The sequence below is a fragment of the Lepisosteus platostomus genome, chromosome 10 (genome assembly GCF_059453375.1).
Source record: "Lepisosteus platostomus isolate fLepPlt1 chromosome 10, fLepPlt1.hap1, whole genome shotgun sequence".
In the NCBI taxonomy this organism is placed as follows: Eukaryota; Metazoa; Chordata; class Actinopteri; order Semionotiformes; family Lepisosteidae; genus Lepisosteus; species Lepisosteus platostomus.
Window position 1 is genome coordinate 52734126 of NC_142620.1, and position 20404 is coordinate 52754529.

General features: G+C 48.5%; 2 protein-coding genes across 2 annotated transcripts in view; both read right to left on the bottom strand.

Annotated features, from left to right (window-relative positions):
• Window positions 1–3718, bottom strand: part of gpc4 (glypican 4) — a 39604-nt gene extending 35886 nt beyond the window's left edge. The window contains exon 1 of the mRNA XM_088597170.1: window positions 2859–3718. Within this exon, the coding sequence (XP_088453296.1) occupies window positions 2859–3006 (148 nt within the window). The 5' untranslated portion in view covers window positions 3007–3718. The remainder of the gene's footprint in view (window positions 1–2858) is intronic.
• A 4207-nt stretch (window positions 3719–7925) lies between these two features.
• gpc3 (glypican 3) overlaps window positions 7926–20404 on the bottom strand; it is a 117116-nt gene continuing 104637 nt past the window's right edge. The window contains exon 8 of the mRNA XM_088597171.1: window positions 7926–9654. Within this exon, the coding sequence (XP_088453297.1) occupies window positions 9473–9654 (182 nt within the window). The 3' untranslated portion in view covers window positions 7926–9472. The remainder of the gene's footprint in view (window positions 9655–20404) is intronic.

Genomic DNA, 20404 nt, shown 5'->3' on the forward strand with positions numbered 1-20404 from the left:
ACCCTGGCTGCTTTCGAGCAGCTGGACGAGAAACGCGAATCGATTAAGTACTAAAAAGCCAAACGAGCTAGATGGGCCAAAAAACTACTTGTGCTACTTAATCTCCTTCTTGTTTCTAATCCTTCTCATTTTCAGCCAATACTCTGAGACCATCAAGATCGGGCGTGACCCTCAAATCCATGAGCTGGGAGCAGCAGACACCCAGGAGGGGCAGAGCAGTCTCGGCTCGCGTGCAGCCTTTAGCATCATCTCTGTACCTGGCAGAACGTTTGATAAGCGACACTGACACTGTAAAGCCCAGTGCAATATGAATACACCCCACCGCAACAGAATGGACAAGCAAAGATTACCCCTCATTCCCCTTCCCACTAAACCTCCCCGTTTTCTTCTTTTGAGGGGAAAAAAAAGGAGGCTCTATCTGGAATCGAGAATTTCTCAACTGCAGGTAAGCTCTCTCTCCGTTGTTGATTCATCAGAGCAATCTGCCGAAAATCTCATCACACGACTCATCTGCTTTAAACTAAAACACGCTGTCGTAACACAGAACAGAACAACGCCTTTCTTTCCGATTTGAACTTAATTCCAGCTCAAATGGTGAATGTTTTGTCTAACCAGTAAGGGGGCCAAGTCTCTGACCAGAGCTGGAATTATTATTATTATTTCCAGAATAATTTTTACTTAACCCAGCTTGTGGCCCCCAATCCCTCACCTCACCTGCCATTTCACACTGTAAAAGGGACACAACAAACAGCACATCCATTTACCACAGGCTTCTAAAAAAATCCTACCACAAGGCCACCCTGCCTGCAGACCTCACGCTTGCCTAATATATACAAATTACTTTATTATTCCTGCAGACCAAAATAAAGCCCTCCACTGGTTCTACGGACCAGTGCCCAAGCCGTGGTCACAAGCCGCCACAACACCGTCTCGTTCTCTTACCCCGCTCACTGCATCGCGCCTGACCCACCTACAGCCCCCCAGTTCTGCCCCTGAGCCGAACTCCCCTCCCCGGCACCGGTCCGATTCCGACCGGCCTCGCAGAACCCTCGGTTCTCCATTCACGACTCCCTTCCCAATCACGGGGTACACCTGACGCGTGAACCCCTAAATCACCACCGCCCCCGGGGTCAGGCTAAAGCCGGTGATGTGCAGAGAAGCACGAACGATATTTCAAGTGAGCAGGCCGGGTTCCGGATCGCAGAACTACGCCGGGGTCGGTCAAGAAGACGCGGCCCGTCCACTGCACAGCCAACAACCAACTCCTCGAAATACAGTAGGTGCAGGCGACTACAAAAAGTAGGAGAAAGTGGGGTAAAGTGCTGGAACAGAGTGGAGAATGGAGAGAACGCTCACTGCGAGCGCTACAAAAAAAATCACGTTTTCCACCCCCCTTGATGGAGGGAGGTGATGGGGGGGAGGGGGTGGACTCGCATTCTGCGCTATCTACAGGGTAAACACCTTTACAGCTGGAAACGTTTTAATTAGAGGGCAACGCAGTTTGTCGTTTCAAAAAAACAAAATGGACTTTCGTCCCGCTGCTGCCAGTCCCCGAGACAGAGGGGTTATTTTTCGTGTGCGTGTCCGAAAGTGAGAGAGGGGGGTAGGGGGTGGGAAGCAGGTATGCGAAACAGTGCGGAATTTTCTTCCACTTAGGAAAAACGAACCCAGCAAGGCTCGGGGTGAATGGCGCTATTGACGAAGCCATTACTTCGCTGAGCGCGCCGTCCTTCACCGCGGCACCCGAAACAGGGAGAGCCCCGTGTGCGCTCACGTCCCACTTTCCCCATCGGGGCTGCGGGCACCCCAGCCCGGGGGGAGAGCGGGGCTGGACTCCTCGCCATGAACCCCCCCATAAAACAACGAGGGCCAGCTCACAATGGCCCCCCGGGCCGAGAGCTTCACACCTTGTGCGTCCGAGGCACAAAGGCATTAAAGAGCAGCGCGGGGGCTTCCCGAGATAAAAATCTCGCCATTTACATGACCATTATCCCGAACAAAGGAAGGTTAGAAATTCGCACAATCCTCTCAGCTCGGCTAATTGCGCGCGCATTAACCTCTGACTACACGCAAACTCCCCTCTCTCTCCCTCTCTCTCCCCCTCCGTCTTCAAACGACTCTTCGCGTTACGGGCTTCTGCGATCCTTATCGTTCGTGAATCTCGTCTCGAGGGAGGAAACCCGGGCGATTCCGAGCAGATTCACTTCTGTTTTATTTCTCCCCCCAGGAGTGACGGCCACAGATACAAAAGCGACAAAGCAATAAAGTCGGAAACAAAGTATGGCTCACGGAGACTGAGAAGTTCCCCCCACAGTTTCTGTTTTAACACCAGTAAGTGCTCACACACTCTTGAAGAAGCCACCAGATTTTTTTGAGATTGCGGGAACGAGTCGGGCGCACACAAATCACATACTACTCCATGTAAAACTGAAAATGCAGGAGTAAGGGGGAAAGGAGTGCACCACAGCTATCTTCCGTAATAACGTCCTTGACCTTTAAACCATCATAATTATACTTTAAAAAAAAGATGGATCTCGCCCTCAAAACGAAACAACTGTACTTAGTTAAAAGCCGTTTTTAAAACGAAAACACTTAAGTCATTTTGCTGCTCGGACGCTTCTCCGGTCAGTTTTAAAACAGATTATTCACATTTCTCTATTAAATCAATTAAACAGCGGAAGTATTTTTTTTAAATGCCCAGTACAGCAGATGGATCGACGTGTTGCGCGACCCCACCAAAAGCCGCCGACCCCGCAGCCTGCATTTCAAAACGCGGTGTGTTTTTAAGACAAACAAAAAAAAACAAAGTTGTACCGAAACGCGAGTCCGACTCGCTCGGGACCCCCCCAGCGCCTTACCGTTGACCCCCTGGTGCGGGACGTCGTTGAGGTTGAAGCCCTTGGAGCTGTACGCCAGCCTCACCTCGGTGCAGCTCTTCGACTTCAGCTCCGCCAGCGCGGAGACCACCATCACGGCGAGCGTGCAGAACAGCGGCGGTAGCCCCATACCGGCCGGAGCGTCACCAACCACGGTGGGAGGGAGATAGAGACGAGAGCGACTCGGGGTGGGAGCTACCTGCTGTAGCAAAACTTTCTACTGCTTCGCCGTGCGCCTGCCGCTTCGCCTGCGGGGCGGTGCGCGGCGTGTCGGGTCTCTCCTCTGCGCTACAGCGAAGCTTTTAAGTTGCGCTCTCTGCTTCGGTCCCTCCTTTCGGCCCCCGCCAGGCGTGCGGACGGCAACTAAGTTTTCCCCAAAGGCTCGTGTACTGTACACGGAGAGATCTCCCCTGTGCTGTTCCTCCGAGGAAAACTTTCCGTCCTCTGTCCCCCCTGCTCCGCCGCCGCCGCCGTGTCTTCTCCCCTTCTCGGGTTTTCCGGGGTTGCTGTTCAAAAATCAAACTTGAGCGGAACAGAAAACGCCAATAAAAAGCTGAAACTTTTGGGGTTTTTTTCTTTTAAAAAAAGGTGGGAGGGGGTGGGAAAAAAAACCCTGAAAACAAAACGGGGTAAATAACTCGCTTTGTAGTAACGCTGACGACTAATGTTCCCGAATGTGCGCCCCCCCCCACGGCGGAGCCGGCTGGCTTGACTAACAATAGAGGTAACAGGGAGGGGGGGGAAAATAAGCGAAAAGTTGACGGAAAGTTTTCTGTCGCTGCGCGCCCGGCTGAAGCGAGTGGACTGCTGGCGAGCAGCGCGCTGAAGGGGAGGCGATGCGCCGAGCTCTCGGCCCACCGCCAGGCTTGCGCGATCACGCCTGGGGTTCGGGCGGCGCGCAATCTCCGGCATGGATTCCACCTGGAATGGGCTCGCGTTTACCCCCCCCTTCTCCTCCTCCTTCCCCGACTTCTGTCGAAATCATTCCAGCGCCGTTCCGGCCGGTGTGTGGTGGCTGGAAAGGATTTGCGTTGTTTCGCCTTGCTAGAGACAGGTAATACGCAGAGATGACGTACTGGCGCAGACACACTCACACTTCATCTCTGTCTTGTCATAACCCTCTTATAACATGGATATTGGAACTCTGCAGTAAATGACTTGGGGCAGACAGTTGGATAGCGTTTCTGATCAGACGAGCGTGCCGACGTACACGCTGGGACAGATGGGAGATGAGACCGCGGCGCGATATTGTAAGACAGAGCAGGGGTCCGGCTCCGTGACCCGGCCCGCTCGGGGCTGAGTTTGACATCTCGGTCTGAGGATGACAGTCGTGACAACGTCGCGGCTCACGCTGCAGTGGGTCGCCAGTCAGAATCGAGCGCTGTTAGTAACTAGAGAACCGTTTTTGCAACGGAATGTCATTGGCTCATTGATCAAGAGGGTCTCATCCAGCTGCTTCCCAGAACTAGTCAGGGGCTTCGGCAACACAACCGGACAGCGCCCTCCACACCCCCACTAATCTTTGTGTAAAGTATCTGGGGTGCCTGCAGTGCGCACAGCATCCTACTGGCCGGCTCAGCTCCGGGCTGCTGGCCCTGCCTGACTCCTGTTATACGCCAGCCTGGTTACCTGGGCCTTTGCTGGCTTCCCCACCCAAGCAGCCCCCCAAATGAGGGAGCTGGCTGGGACCCTAAACCTCGCGAGATTTCTGTGAATGAGAAGCGGGAGAGACTGAGAGAAGGAGTGAGAGGCTGGGGAGGACTAAGCCTCCGTCACGGGCTCCTGTCTGGGACTTCCAGGCAGAATCAGCTTTGTCATCATCACACCGGCTATATTGGTCGTCTGTCTTCGCTTGTCTGATTTGCCTGAGCTTGTGCAGGAGCTCGGCCCCTCCAGATCATGCCCTGCATGCCATGAAGGGAAGTGAGGTTCCATACCTCCACAGCAGAGGGCTTGTAATCCCAACCCTAACCTCCATACCAGAGGGCATGTAATCCCAGCCCTAACCCCTAACCCTGTCCCATAACCTCCATCCCTAACCCTAATGCATAACCCTAGCCACTAATCGTTAACCCTAACCCTAACTCAAACCCCTAAAGCCTGAGTCTAACCTTAACCCCCAACTCAAACCCCTTACCCTTTATCCATAACCCTAATGCCTTACCCATTCCCTGTGTGCTCCTTTTGCTGATAATTGTTTATGAGCTGTCTGCAATATCTTAGGTCCAGGTCCGATAAACCCTTAAACGTCTATATTCATTCTGCAATGAACAGCTTCTGCGTCGCTCATACAGCGGTAGAAGTATCAGTGGGGAGGCTGGGGTCACCACTTAACAGACCAGTGTTGCTCTTATTCCCACAGACTCTAACACGGCTTCTTTCGTGGCCAGTGACTAAGAAATACACACAATTCTTGTAGTGGATACAAGTAAATCAGAGGTGCTCCAAGCAATCATTTATGTATGAGAAGTTGAAACGTCTTGACCATGTGGTTAGGACTTGTTCATTTGTGTGTGAAAACACTTGGGAGAAGCATGAGGGGGCCTTGCTTTCTTAACTCTGTTGAAGCCAGATATTCCTCGGCAGGGATGTCTTTACTTTCCCTGATTTGTCCAGTGCACCCTAAGAGCCAGCTGTAACAGGAGGTGACTGTGAGCCGCAGTGAAGGACTGACTGTGTGCCGGCTGGGGTGAGTCAGCATGCGAGTGCATGACTCAGCACTGTTTCCAAGGGGTTGGTGTGGGACAGTGTGAGTCAGGGATCACAAATTCTTTTTTTCCTGGCTTGGCATTTAATCAAGTCACAAACAAACGGCTTTTAATTTGTTTCTCTCCTGCCTTCCTCGGTTGTACAGGACTTTGAGATGCATGCTGGCTGTGAAATGATTTCTTTAAGCGCCGAGGTTGCAGCTTAGTTGTGCTTGCAGTGGCTGAGAAGCATGCATCACTCAGTGCAGTGTGTCTGTTAGAAAACTACGTGCAACAGGGAGGAGCAGAGTTTGAGAAAAGGGTTTTGAGTATTTTCTATAAGGAGTTACATTAAATACCCTGTTGTGTAAATGAGAGCTCTCAATTAATATACCTGGTAAAGTAAAGAAATTAAAGATTGCTATCAATGTATTACATAACTATTATTTTTTTAATTGGAGAAAAAAAAATCCTAAATCCAGTTGCCCTGATGCAGCCAGTTTCCCCCAGTTTCACGTGTGCAGCTGCTGACTGGACTGAGGGAGGACCCAGTTCCCACACACATGCTTTTAAAGTCACCCTCCCTCTCAGCCCAGCATCAGCACCAAACAACAGGTGGACCAAAACATCCTGCTAATCCCATTTGCTCTCTGATGACTCACGTTACAATTCAACACATACTGAACGGATAAGTCAGCTGCTCCGTCCTTCTTTTACACATTTATGCAGTGATAACTGGCATCTATTTCCAATTGAAAGTTCTTTTCATTAAATTATTAAGGCACTGCCAGGTTAATGGACTGCCTGGAACTTTTGCGTTAGATGCCTCGTTAAGAAAGCTGTGGGGGCTGCATAGAAATTAGCACTTCAAAACGAGCTTTCTTAAAATGTGTCTGGTATCATTTTATCTGAGAAGATAAACATAATTTCCACTTACTTTTAAGCACTCTCCACTCCTGGCAGGGATGGTACTGAGCAAGAGACTTGGATCCGAGAGCAGTGTGTGATGCATTTCATCTGACGCCTTTTCTAAGAAATTCACCAGAACAATGCTGCAGTAACTCTCAATCCATTTAGGTAATACTGTGTATACACTAATTCTTACGATCGTTATTAAATACTTTTCTCCAGTAACAAAAATCACACGATGCCTTTCTTTCTTAAATGATGAGCAAAGCAAACATGCCATTGCAATGTGAACTGGCCTGCGCATTGCCAATTAGTGGAGCAAAGCAGCAGTTTAAAAGGAGGAGATTGAGGCGTGCTTGTATCAGTAATACTGTATGAGCATGATCAGGTATCACCCCTGCCCGCATAACGCCCTCTGGTGGCAGGAGGACATACTGCAGCCTGCAGGCAGGAGGGCCCCTGCATTCTGTCTCCACTCAGTCCGAAGCAAGACACTCTTTGCACCCGCATGGCTTTTGTTCCTCTATTGTTCGTTTGCTTTCGGTCAGGTGAGCCTACCTCTTACACAGTATTTTGAAACAACATCCAGAGGAAATACCGATTGAAAACCAAATCGACTGTCACAGCCAACGAAGGCAGGGCATTGGATATGGGAAAAAAACACACCCAAGAGGGGAGGGCCGACAGTTGTCTTCCTCAGCCTTGCGGCAGTTACTCTGGACCGGCTGCGGTGTCCCCGAACACTGAACTCTTCAGTCGCACAGGTTGTGGGGTGAGGGAGAGGGGTGTGTGGCAATTTGAGGCGAACCTCTCTAGTTATCTCGCAGCTGTCCTGAGACAGGGCATTCCAGCCTGCCCAGCCCCTCCAGCTCCCCAATCAACATGTGCACCCCTGCCCCAGTGGCAGTTGCTGCATTGTCCCTGTGCCAGTTTGGCACTGACCACCCTAGGCCCAGTGTCTGTGGCCGACAGCGCGCACACACACACACACGCGTGCGCACACGCACACACACACCCCCTCGCACAGCTTCAGAGTCACACTCGCACCTGTTGCTGAAAACCATTAAGCCAATCCCACCACCGACAAAAAAAGTAAAAAAAAAATATCCAGGACACTTTTTCCCTAGCTTCACTGAAGAGAAAAGCACTGGAGCCAGATGCTTCGCACAAACAAGCCTAAATCAGAAACACCCAGCTCCAGAGTTCCCGGAGATGTATCAAATATTGTGCACATGCCATGTGTGCTGCAATACGCACTGACTAATAATCCTATTGGCTAAAGGCTACAAGACATCCCTCTGCTCCCACACTGGCAGAATAAATCCCACAATAAGTGACTCAGTAATTCACAGTAATAAGTGACCTGTAGCACTCAGACACAACAAAGTCATTAAGACTGGCTCCAGGATTATGCATTGTTTTTAATATTTAATGAAGACAACAGTCCGTGAAGTTTTGTCCCTCCAGTATTAATTTATTCTATTCTGCAAATGCACAGGATTTTACAGGATCTGCCAAAGACTTAAAAAGTCCTTTTTGATACATCAGTAATAGAAACACGTGTTAAAGATCTAGAAAACACACTGCTCACCTACCAGTTCTGCTACAAACTCTACAGTGCTGGTAGCTCATGGTGTGATGGGTCATTACAGGATGCAGTTTTTACAGTTTACATGAAAGAGCAATTTGCAAGACACGGGGCGCAAGGTCTCTTTTGGCTAGGTAGAGAAATCAGCCAGCACCCTCTGGTCTTACCCCCAGGGACACAACGCCTTACTAGAGCTCCAGTGTACCGCGTCAGGAACCAGGCCAGAAGTGATGGAGTGCCCACGTCAAGGGGGAGACAGGTTTTGAGAAGTGAGTCGTGAGTGGAATGATTAACGTTCATTTTTTTCAGCATCCGTGAACATTTAATCCTCCTTTCCAGACAACAACTAAAATGTGCCCATCGCCCTTTTACACAAGTGATGTCAGCAGTGGCAGGAGGAATGCGCTACATCAAACCCTCTTTGTAATTGGGGACACTCTCAACATCAGTACACCAGCTCTAGGGTTAACTGAGTGTTGTCCCTAGGGGCGCAGTTGGAATAGTACACACTAACGTGACAGCTCTGACAGGGAGCTCCTGCACTCCTCTTTACACAGTTCCTCCTACACAACCCAAAGGCATTAACATTTGGCAAGACATCTCCTCTGAGGACACACAGCCTCATCATATCACCCTTACTATTACTATTAACATCACTGATGTTGTCTGTACATGTATGACATAAATTAGCACATTCAATAATGTTAGTTCTGCAAATATATGTTATCACTCTAAACAGATCTAAATTATGGAGCTGTTCCCCAGTTGAATCAAAATATCTGACCTAAGGAGTCACTTCAAAAGAGGCGGGTAACAGACACAAAACAGCCTTTGTACACGACAGATTCAGTCACTTTCATTCCTTCCTGTGAGTGTGAGTGGTTTGGCTGCAGTAAAAAAACAACAACAACAACAACAACAACAACAACAACAACAACTGTACAAGCAGCTCTTTTCGTACCAGTCTGGCTGAATCCTATCACACAGATCAGAGTTCTTGCATGCAGCTTTCACCACATGGAGAGCCCTCTTTCTCCCAGCATCCCTAGGTGTGCTGTGATGTCACTGGAGCAGGGAGCTCTTGGGATTGGAAAAGAGCTTCCCATGGGCTTGTGCACCCCAGAGTCCGAGTGAGAACCACTGCTCTTGTCCTGGAAACAACAAGGCAGTGGAGTTGTGGACAGGAACTCTAAATCCGCCTGTGTTCATTCACTGTCAGACGGGAGACGAGAAGCTACCTTTGGCACACAGAAAGAAGACACCAAAGCTAACAGCACGCAGGGACCTATTTACAAGCTATGAGGATTCCTGCCTGGGCCCATTGTGGGCAGTTCTGGGCAGTACTGGGAAGTACTGGATGGTGTGGCCCCGCGGAGAGGGCCCAAGTGTCTGAGACAGAGGGATCGAGCTGGTCAGTGAGGCCCGAGGAAGCTGAGTGCCAGCGATACTGCCACTGCGGCGGCGCTGACTGCCCCCGGGTCTCCAGCGGCGGCCCCCGACGCAGGTCCCTCCCCGTGCCCGTCGGTCGCCATCCAGGGGGTCAGCAGCTGCTGGTGCAAGGTGAGGTCATCCATGGCCAGGTCGTCTGCCAGCTCTGCCCGGGAAGAGGGGGGGAGAGAGAGGGCACGGTCAGCGCTTGTGTGTTCTCCCGAGAGTCTGACACAGCCTGACATGAGCCCCCCCTTTCCAAATAAGAGGTAACCGCGGGGCTGTTCTGCAAAAAGGCCGAGGAGTGGAAGAAAGCACCCCCCCAAAAAAAATCTGGGTTCAATCCACGATCAACAGAGAATACTTTTTTGGGGGGAATAAAGAAAGTTTTTTTTTTCTTGCGGGAACTGTTCCCAAGTGTTTGACATGATCCAAAGGCAAATATTTGGAATTTTTCTGACCCAGGGGCGTGTCCACAAGGGGTTTTGTGCGAGTGACCCCAGTGACCCCGCTGACACCCCACTCCTGGGTGACGTTAGCCAGGCTGATTCTCACCCCTCAGCTCCTGGCCCCCACCACAGCCTAAAACACCCCCCCCCGGGCCCCTGCGACTTCACAGGTATGGGCCTGGCCTCTTCCCGGCTCTGAAAAGATCAAACACCAATCTGAAAACTCCTGGATATACTTTTCCCTTCTCCCTGTTGATTATTTTCATTTTTTTAGAACATTGCTATTAGATTCTTTCTCTCACCCTCACTCCTGACGCATACTCCATTCTTTCACTCTCAGCTGTGTTTGACATTAGACACATTCCCAGGCTTCTGTAGGAGTAAAGCCCTGCTTTGTATTTTTAACTGCTTTTCATTCACAGAGCATTGCCAGGCCCCACTCTTACCAAAGGGCCTCGTCTTCCCCCTCGTGCTGTCTGCTGCAGCTCCTTTAAACCGAGCACAAAATATTGATCTCTACTCTAAATATAACCCACCTCTTTCAAAAATCAGCACAATAAGGTAAAAACAACACCTGTTTAACCCAAAGCAGAGTCGTGTTAAGGCAGAGCCTGACCTGGCCGACAGTGGGCGCAATCTGATGGTCCTGCACTTACTCCTGCATTCAGGGGACAACTACAGAGACACCAGCTAACCTGGGCCAACATCGAACCCAGGACCTGTAAGGCAGCAATGCAAACCACCTAGCCCACATGGGGATTTTAAAACTGAGGCGCCTCACCAGACGCCAAACTCCATTTTTATTTTACGGTCCAGCCACCGGACTGCAGGTAAATTAATAAAGCACAAGGTGTTTTAGGGGTTTGCATGTGAACTGATAAAGTGGACACTGTGGTTGTATACCCTGATCACTTCAGCCCACCCAGGTGTGCAGTCATCATTAACACACCTGACTGCTGGCCATCCCAGTGGAGATCTTGTACTCTCAGGACAACAAGAGCTGAGAACGATATGGGAGCAGCGGACAGGGGGCTCGTCAGGATGCAGGAAAGCTCAACAATCCAGAAAACGTGCAGCATTCTAGTACAGTGTGAAACGGGACAACCAGATGGAGGTCGTAGGCCTTACGGTCTTTTTAAAATAAACACTTCACCAAATGTGCAATTTTTTTTTTTCTGGTGAGCTGCAGTTCTTGTTAACTTTTTTACCTTCAGAAATTTGAATGGTAAAAATAGGAATTTTGCAGTTTTGCAAGAGAACCAACCCCCTGTGCCTTCTCTCGGAGCATAGAGTGGCCAGGAGGGCAGAGTCCTCTGTCCTGTATCTCAGCAGCCACACGTGTGCAGATAAGGGACCTATTAAAGTGGCCAATGGTAGATTTCCTGCAGCAAGTGCCCCTTCTAATTTGTTTGCAGGGCTTCTGTCTCCACGTATGTAGATTTAATACAAAGGGAAGTATCTGGAGAAAGGAACGTGCGTCCGAAAAGTGCCCTCTGTCCATTACACCCTGGAAGACAGGAGGGGGTTCAAGCTGCCCACGCAGAGTTATGAGAAATACAATACATATTCATAATAAAAACCAATACTGAAGCATGCCAGCTACGCAGGGGTATGAAATCATCTCCCGCTGGGACAGATGGTCAGCATCACAACGTCTTTTTATTAAAGTTCAGACATTGAAGATTTCCCTGCCAGCCAGGAGGAAGACATTTTTCACATATTTTCTCCGGCGGAATGAGACATAAACAGAGATACCGACACTGGCAAGACATTCCATCTATCTCTTTCATTTTGTTATTGTCCCTTTTTTTTGGTTTTGAAAAAGGTTCGCCGTGGTACATTGACGCAGACCTGCAGTTTCTCTTTACCCCCAGCTGTGCTTTCCCAAGTGGCTCAGATGTGTCGCTCGTCCCCGACAGCCCGTCTCAAAGGGACAGAGCGTGCACCTGGTGAAAAATTAACTCATCACTGCATGCAGTCCCCGCGTGGCGCAGAATGATCGCTCACTGGCACTGTGTAATTATTAAAGTCCTGTATCTTTCTTCCTGTCCTTGTCACTGTGAAGAAAACTGACCCCCCGGGACTCCCCCACTCCCCACTCCCCCCAGAGCTCCCCCCACTTCCCCGAGTGACAGAGACATCGCGGAGAGCACCAGAGAGCCAACCGCTGGCACTGTGGCCTCTGAGAGTGCTGCCATCGCAGACAAGTAGACACATTTCGGTGAGGGGGTGGACTCTGTCCCTCTGGTGATTGTGACACTCATTCTGGGTTTTGAAACCAAGGACAGCGCGCAGGGAAAAAAAGAGGCTAAACAGGCAAGCGGATCAATTACTGGTCAGCAGTCAGCGCTGGTGGTTTAGGGCCCATTTGGAAAAAAAAACCCCAGCGCAGACACAGGGTAACTCCAGGACCAGGGCTGAGGATCACTGGACTTAACTGAATCAGTTCACAGTGAAGCCCAGGCCTTTCCTTCGAGCAAACTATGAAAACAACAGAGCAGAATAAATATACTGTATTAAGATGACCAGAAAGTTCATTCTCCTTTAGTCGCAGGAGGGCAGCCAGTAAACCCTGTCCCAGCCCACACGCACAGGCTGTCCACTGACCCGATGCTGGGATGCTCAAAGACCACAGACAGCAGAGCTCCCCCAACACGCACACGCAGAGCCCAGGAGCCTGAACCCTGCACGAGCTCATCGGCTGTCCCACCTGTGCCTGTGTCACTGAGTGTTGTGTGTGCTGTTCTGGGGTCAGTGAACCCCCTCTGCCCCTGTGGACAGTTCATCAGATACTGTAGGCCTCTCTCTGTCGGTCTGTGGCCACACATGGCAATCCCCACCGAGTTCAGTGTTTGCCAAGTAACAAGGCCCTGACCCACGGTATGAAATGATGACACAGCATGTGATCATGCAGTTTTTTTTAAAAATAACTTATTAGAAAAGAAAACCGGGAAGTTTTCCGTTGCAGATCATGAATAAGCCGAGAAAATGTGTTTTTTTTTTCTTTCAGGCGCACACACACACACACCTTGATACTATCTGACATGGTACATACATTCAGCAAACACACAAGAAATGTCAGATAAGGCTGAAGAATGCAAGTACCAAGCACCGATCACACACACTGAGCGATGGGAACACAGCTCTGGGGGGTTGTTCAGAAGATATCTTATCCAAGAACAAACCTCTCTCTCTCAACTCTGGGTCAGGTTATTTTTCTTTGAATGACCTCAATGGTCATTCAGGGGTTATAAAGCCGGCAGAGTCCCACTGCCTTTTAATTCATCACTCATTGCACTTATATCCCAGAGGACCCTGAAGCTCTTTATATACAGTATAGGAAGGGACCCATTTCCTCCAGCACTGCAGCGGAGCCCCCACCTGGGTGACACAGTGGGCATTGTGCCCCAGCAGCCCCAGTGCACAGCACTCCTTAACCAGTTAAGTTAAAGGTGGGGTGGCAGCGTTTATCTTGAATTAAACTTTTTGGAGGCCAGTGTTTACAAGACAGGAGTGCAAACACCTGCATCTCCTACAAGTACTCGGGACAAAGTGAATCCAGCCTTCTTATGTATTTTTTTTTACAAAAAAGCATGTGTGAACAGGGAAAAAAAACAAACATGTAGATGGAAAGGCAACTAAAAATAAACTTGGGGCAGTCACAACCTATCCCCACCTTAAGAGAACCGCCACCTAAACACCTTGCTCATAACGGTGTTTGGCACTTGTGTCCTTTGGGGAGCCCATGTCGAATGTCAGCTCAACCTTCATTTTGTCATGATTTCAGAAAAAGACTGGAAGGGTCATGCGTCAATGCAGCTGGCAGCCAAATCAGAAATGAAAAAGACGTTTAACAACGAATACATTGTTCATCAATCAAGCTGCAGCCTTAAAACGTTATAGCAGCCCTGTTATTCAAGGCAACGTATATACAGACTTATTTATACAGCTGAGTATTTGACCATCACAATTCAAAAGGCTTCACCTGGGTTTTGGACCCACAGTCTTCTTATTACAAGTCCAGACCCCTGACCACGGCTCCACTTTGTTTACCCAGCCACCACTGCTGGGGAAAGGTACGAGGAATTCACTGCGGTTACGAGCTCCATCTGTCCCTCCACTTTCTAACCACCCATCCATTTCTAATCCAGGGAATTAGACAGGAGCAAGGAACAGGTGAAGGCAGCCTACACCCTGGACAGGACGCCAGCCCCTCGCAGGGGAGACACTGACCCAGACACAAACTCACCCACACAAATTAGTGGTGTAAAATGTATTTGATCAATGAATAACACGTTTGTAATAATTACTAATAAGGGAAAGAGCTTTTAAGGGGTTACATGGCACTTTACGTAGTGACAATAAACACTATATCGCTGTAACTAATGAATGTTTAAAATGTAAAAAGTTTCAAAAGCAATCTGTTACACAAAGTAACTTGGACCGGTAATAGATTACATTTATAAGTAACTTTCCTCCACAGTACCCCCTCCCCCACCACCCCCCCCTGGGGTCCACATGACTGGGTCTCAGACTCTGGTGGTGCCTCTCTGGCTCATTTCAAGCTCAAAGGCCAGACGTCTTTAAAGCAGAATAACGAGGTAAATAAACAAACCCGAAAGGCAGAACTCTTTTCAAGATTTCTTTCCCATTACAGCAGAGCTTGAACTCCGGCCAGAAGATAATTAAACTTTTATATCCCATAACGATGCTCGTACTGAAATTCTTTCCATACTGCAAGGATTATCTGTCATCGTGGCAGCTCTGCTCTGTACTGCTACATTAATTAAATGCAAGGTGTAACATGATACCGTATATATATATTATATGTGTGCACACATATATATAAACAGTACCATGTAATCCTTTCCCAAGGCAGGCTGTAATTAGCTGGAGATCACGTGGTTATCAGAAGCCCTCATGAATCAGAAACTGCTAAAAAGCAAGAGTTTACCACTTTAGCTGTGAACTGTGTCAGAGCTCTGGTCTGTGGGTAATTTGTAGTAATTTGGGGGGGGGCATACTGACCCCCCTTCCCCCTCTTTGCTGAGACTTTGTAATGCAGCTCCCAGCTGCCCTGTCAGGAAGGAGAGGAGCTGTGTTTTGTCGTTCTGCGCCAGATACTCTCTCTTTCGCACTCATCCTCTGCGGGCAGCCAGGAGACGGACGGATGGAGAGAGAGAGAGAGTGGGGGGCTGCAGACAAACAGATACAGGTGCTCCAGGGAGGTTCTCCTGGAATGGGCTTTGATCTGCTGTGATTTACGGTCCTGACTCAGCGCCGCGGCACACTCCGAAACCGATTCGCCAGGGAGGGGGAGCAGGGCTGGGGGTCGTGTACAGAGGCGGCAGAGGTACCCCCTCAACTTGGCCCATTTACCAGTTGAAAAGAAGGACAAGCCCGCTGCTGGAATCAGGCAAGTCAGGCGTGCCTGTTACCTGTATTAAAATGTGCAGCACAGTTGCAATGGCAAGAGCTTACAGCCCCAGAGAAAAGCACTACAGCCTTTCCTGTGAAACATATCCTGTGTCATATATTTAGTTTAATGAACAGTTATCAGAGGAGTCACTGGCGCAAGAACAGACATCCCCAGCTGGAGCTCAGTTAATTTAGTTCAAACTGTCTTTCACTCGGTTGAATCAGTGTTCAATAAAGCTGGGAAACATATAACAAATAACAGATAAATAAGTGCAGCTCAGTTAACAAACAGTGAAGTGCGAATTCACATGAATAGTGCCAACGGTTTTGTATGTTCAGTAAGAATATCCGATAATAAGAGAGCCTGTAGCTGATTGGAGGCTCTTTGGTTCATCTGACTTGGGAACAGCATGTTAACTCACAGTTTTGGGAGAGAGTGGGTTTTTTTATGATAGCCCAATGTCATAATGGGCCCCTAAACCTTTGGGGGCAAACGATTCCTGAGGGAAACAGGTCCATCTGTGAGGCCACAGCTCCAGTGAGTTTATAGGATTCTTCACTGTGTGTACAGATCATGTTACCGCAGGGGGTCAAAGGTGAAAGGTCAGTCCATTACTCAGGCGGTCTGAGGCAGGTCCATTCTTTCCAGTTGAGATAATAAAAGAGTAAGCGGATTGTCTACTCTGAGACAACACAGCACACACTCACCCACTCAAATCCTCTTCTCTCTCGCAGTCGCTCATAGCTCTTCCGTCTTTTCAGCTGGAAGAATGGCCAGACAGCAGTTTATGGATTTAAGTAGATGTTTGGGTGTTTAGCGGTGCTCCAGAGGTCAGGAAATGCTCCCTACCAGTCTGAGAACTGTCTGCGCATCTGGCGGCATGTGGCTCCCAGCTGATGCCTCTCATAACACATAAACAGACATGCAGTGTTCAACTGACACACACAAACACACACACATACACACACACCCCGTGATCTGCTCTCTTCACAGGCCAGTCCTCCAGTGTCATTACATTGTGACTGGACAAAAATCAGAATACTCCAGCAGAGTATTTTTGGAGAATTCCCTTAATTCCAAGTATTGTGCACGATTCCCTGCTCGTTGCGGTTCAACTCTCATAAAAGGCTTCTTCCACCTTAGGAAATGTCAGGGTGCTCAATCTCTCTCCCGGATAACTCTTCTCCAATCAATGCACTGAGGCAGAAACCTAGGATTTTCACCCTGCTGTCACCCTGGATACCCTTTCCCACGAACGGGTGGGGTCAGAAATAAGTTCTGCTAACACAGGAGAGTGACCCAGGGGTTCCCAGGTGGATCAGCGCTTCCCAGACTGGTTTTGGTGAGACCGCTACCCCCTCTTTCACTTCTTTAACCTGTCCTGTGGTCTCCCTGGGGGATTTCAAAGTGTAAGATGATACGAGTCTTCAGAAGTTTCCCCTGAATCCCCCCACTCCGCTGTCCAATCACAAAAGAGTTTTTCAATGAATGGGAATACGTCTCCAGGTTTTGGGAAGTCTGTCATGCTTTTCTGCCTGCCTCTGACCTTACAGCAGTTGGAAAAACAGTAGGAAATAAGTCATTTGAAGGTAAATTACTACATATATGAATAATTAATTTAATACTTATATAAGCAATAATAATAATAATAATAATAATAATAATAATAAAGCCATAGTTTCAAATCACTGCAAGGTTTTTACCCTGGTTCATATACGCGACAGTTTTCCAAGGCTTTTAAAAAGAGACTGCAGGCTCGGGCACCACCATATTCATGTTTGTGTGCACGTGTGTGTTTGTGCACGTGTGTGTGTGATTGTGTGAAAAAGTGTGTGTGAGTGTGTGCGCGTGTGTTTGTGTGCACATGTGCAGACAGGCAATGTGAGGATACAAGATACATAGATACAAGTCTTAAAAACTGACAACGTCATGGGCAGTAGCTTTGTTCATAAGTTAAATTTTACATTTTAAATATGAAATGCGACTAAGAAACTACTTGTTTTACTGTAGGTCTGTTTTCACACTGTGTGGAGTTACATTTTGGTGGAGTATATAAATTATTATATTATATGATTTAAATAAGAATAGGATGAGAGTCAACAAGAAGGACAAATATAGTTATACAGGCGTGTGAGTGCAGGGTTATGGGTGTATGAGTGTGATTTTCTTTTTGTTCTTAAAGAACAGGCAGCAGTTCCATACAGGACTGCTTGGACAAGTGGCGCTTATGTGTGGCTTAAAAAGTTTATCCAAGTGGACATTTAAGAACCTGCACAGAAAACTGATAATATTTCATATTTCCCACATTTCTGCACATATGTATACACACTGAGTATATCAACAACTGTAGAACTCAATTTGCCATGAGTTGTACTTGACCTGACAGAACAGATTTAGTCGTCGAAAAGAACATCCATTTTATTCACAAAGCCCCTTGAAATAGTATCATTTAAATCATCTTGGACATTTTAAAATAAATATATTTACTAAATTATTAAAGCAAGAGAAAAGTGCCCTGCATAGTACAGACGTGCTCCTGAAAAAACACCACAGTTGTAGTCCAGTCACATACCACGTGCTTCGAAAAGAGAGGGTTCAAGAGATGCAAAGTATTCTCATTAAAATGAGTGCCAATATTGACATTTTACGATAATCTAGAACTACACTTCCTATCGGGAAGTGTTGCATTTCATTGAAAGATCACAAAAATGTCTCCACGGCCCTCTTCGCTACTTTTAAAAATACCGCAGAGGTGCAGGGGGAAGGTTTCGGGCCGCGCTGCACACGCCTGCATGGATGTCACCGACAACAGCTCCAGGCCGAGCTCAGGCGATGAATGCAAACAAGTTTATTGGGCTAATTTGGTTCTGCAGAGCTGAACTCCCATTCAGGGGACGTGGCCTGGGCGGCCAGGCAGGGCGCTGCGAGCGTGCGAGAGTGCGTGTCCGTGTTGGCGGGAGCTGGCCTCCCACAGGGGCTGCTGGGAATTCGGCACTCCAGGGCCAACACAAACCCGGCTGCCCCTGGGACAAAGCCGGGAGCAGCTTTGACCTGAAAGCAGATTAGCGTGGCCGTAGCTTCCCCCGCGTCTGGTAGACAGCTATTCTAAAACTGGAATAACTTTGGCAAGAAGGCAGATAAAAGGGAGAGAGAGAGAGAGAGAGAGAGAGAGAGAGAGAGAGAAAGGGGGGAGACAATAGGGTCCGTGGGTGAGAGAGAAAGCACGGCAAAGCGAGATCAGGGCGGTGGAGCCGACTGAAAGAGAGAAAGAGAGAGAGACAATGTGACGAAGAGGAGGAAAAGATGGAGGAGGGAAGGGATGCACCCCAAGCTGCCCTGCCTTCTCACCCAGCTCTGGAGCTCTTCTGGCCTGTTAGGCCCAGCCTGGGCAATGCTAACTGGACACTCGGCCTCTATCTGCCCCCCTGCACTAACCCTCCCTCAGCTTGCAGCTCTTCTCCCCACTGTCCTCCTGCCTCTTCAGATATCAGCCCTCAGGGGATACAGCCAGCGAGGGTTTATTAGGGCAGGGTCAGATGTGTGGCGGATGAGCCTGAGTACGCACAGCTCCTCGGTACACCTCCCACTCGTTCGCAAAACACAGAGGGCTTAGGCTGCCACTTCACATCTCAGCAGGGACCCGAGACTAAAACCCAAACCACAACAAAAACAACATATAATATATAATCATGTACTGGTAGTCCTGAAATTAAGATGTTAAGCTTGACAAATCTGCATGATCTGCAGGGCATGATGTCAGTCAGGTGTGATGTCAGAGCATGATGTCAGTCAGGTGTGATGTCAGCGCATGATGTTGGCACTTAAGGTTAATGAGCAAACTTCACATAGATGTATTATTTTTTACTGTATATTTTTATTTTAACAAAAATATTGTAAAATATTTCTGTATTATTTTGTTTTAGCATACTCACTGTGTTTTGTAGACTACATAGAATAAAAACATCTGGCAATGTTAGAAGGCTGGGCTGCTAGTGCCTGCCTGTGCTGTCTGTGTGTGGGACTGGCTCACAGTGGGAGGGGTATCTCTCTGGGCGACTGTGTTTGTGTTAATTGGCCATTTTCCTTCACAGGCTGCTCTCAGTTATATCTGGTCAGAAGCCCATATTCCAGCAGCTCTCATCAATGGCCGCTCTGTGTGACAAATACGAGTCAACACCTATTAATTAGCACCACGATGGCAGAAAAAAAGTGCTGCTTTCTGTCTGAAGTGGACCGGGTCTCCGACACAGCTCACAAACCATGTCTATCAAAGCTCATGGATAATTCGATTTCATTGTATATTTATAGAAACAGAAAAGTACTGAAGCTTTAAAATTTGTGTGCAGATCACCGTTAAACCTTCTTTCTCAGCATTAGGAGAGTGGAACACAACAGCACAGAGGAACAGAGTCAAGAAAGACCCTGCAAGCAAAAGGTATGCTTCCACCATTTCTATGAATCTGCAGAAAGCAAAACAGCAAAGACTGGGATAATTCCACAGCTGTTGTTTGTTTCCAACAGTAAATTAAGAGGAGGTTTGGTTTTAAAGGCCAGGCTGGGAGGAGAGGTGGTGAAATAAGGTTCGGAATAGTGGGGAGAGCGCAGAGTATGGAGTTCTGGTGCAGAACAGTGGAGGCCAGAGGGCTCTGAGCTCCACTGCCCCCAGGATGGAGACTCCCCAGCAGTGAGTCAGTAATCTCAAAGTCAGTAAGAATAAAATCAATAAAAAGCAGACACTATATAGCCGCGCAGCAGGGCCCTACAGCTAACTAACATAAAGAATCATCCCTCCCTATTCTAACCACCTCTTCCAATTCAGGGACCCTATCTCACTCAGCAGCGGGTGCAAGGCAGGGTACGGATTGTCCCAGTATGTCTTTGGACCCTGGGAGGAAACTCACACGGACACGGGGAGGACATACAAACTCCACACAGATAGCAATCCAGGAATCGAAGCTGCTCATGCTCATCACTGGGCCACCATGCTGCCCTCCATGGAAGATCACTAGGAAAAGTTCACAGACACCAATTAACCAAGCTGGCACGTC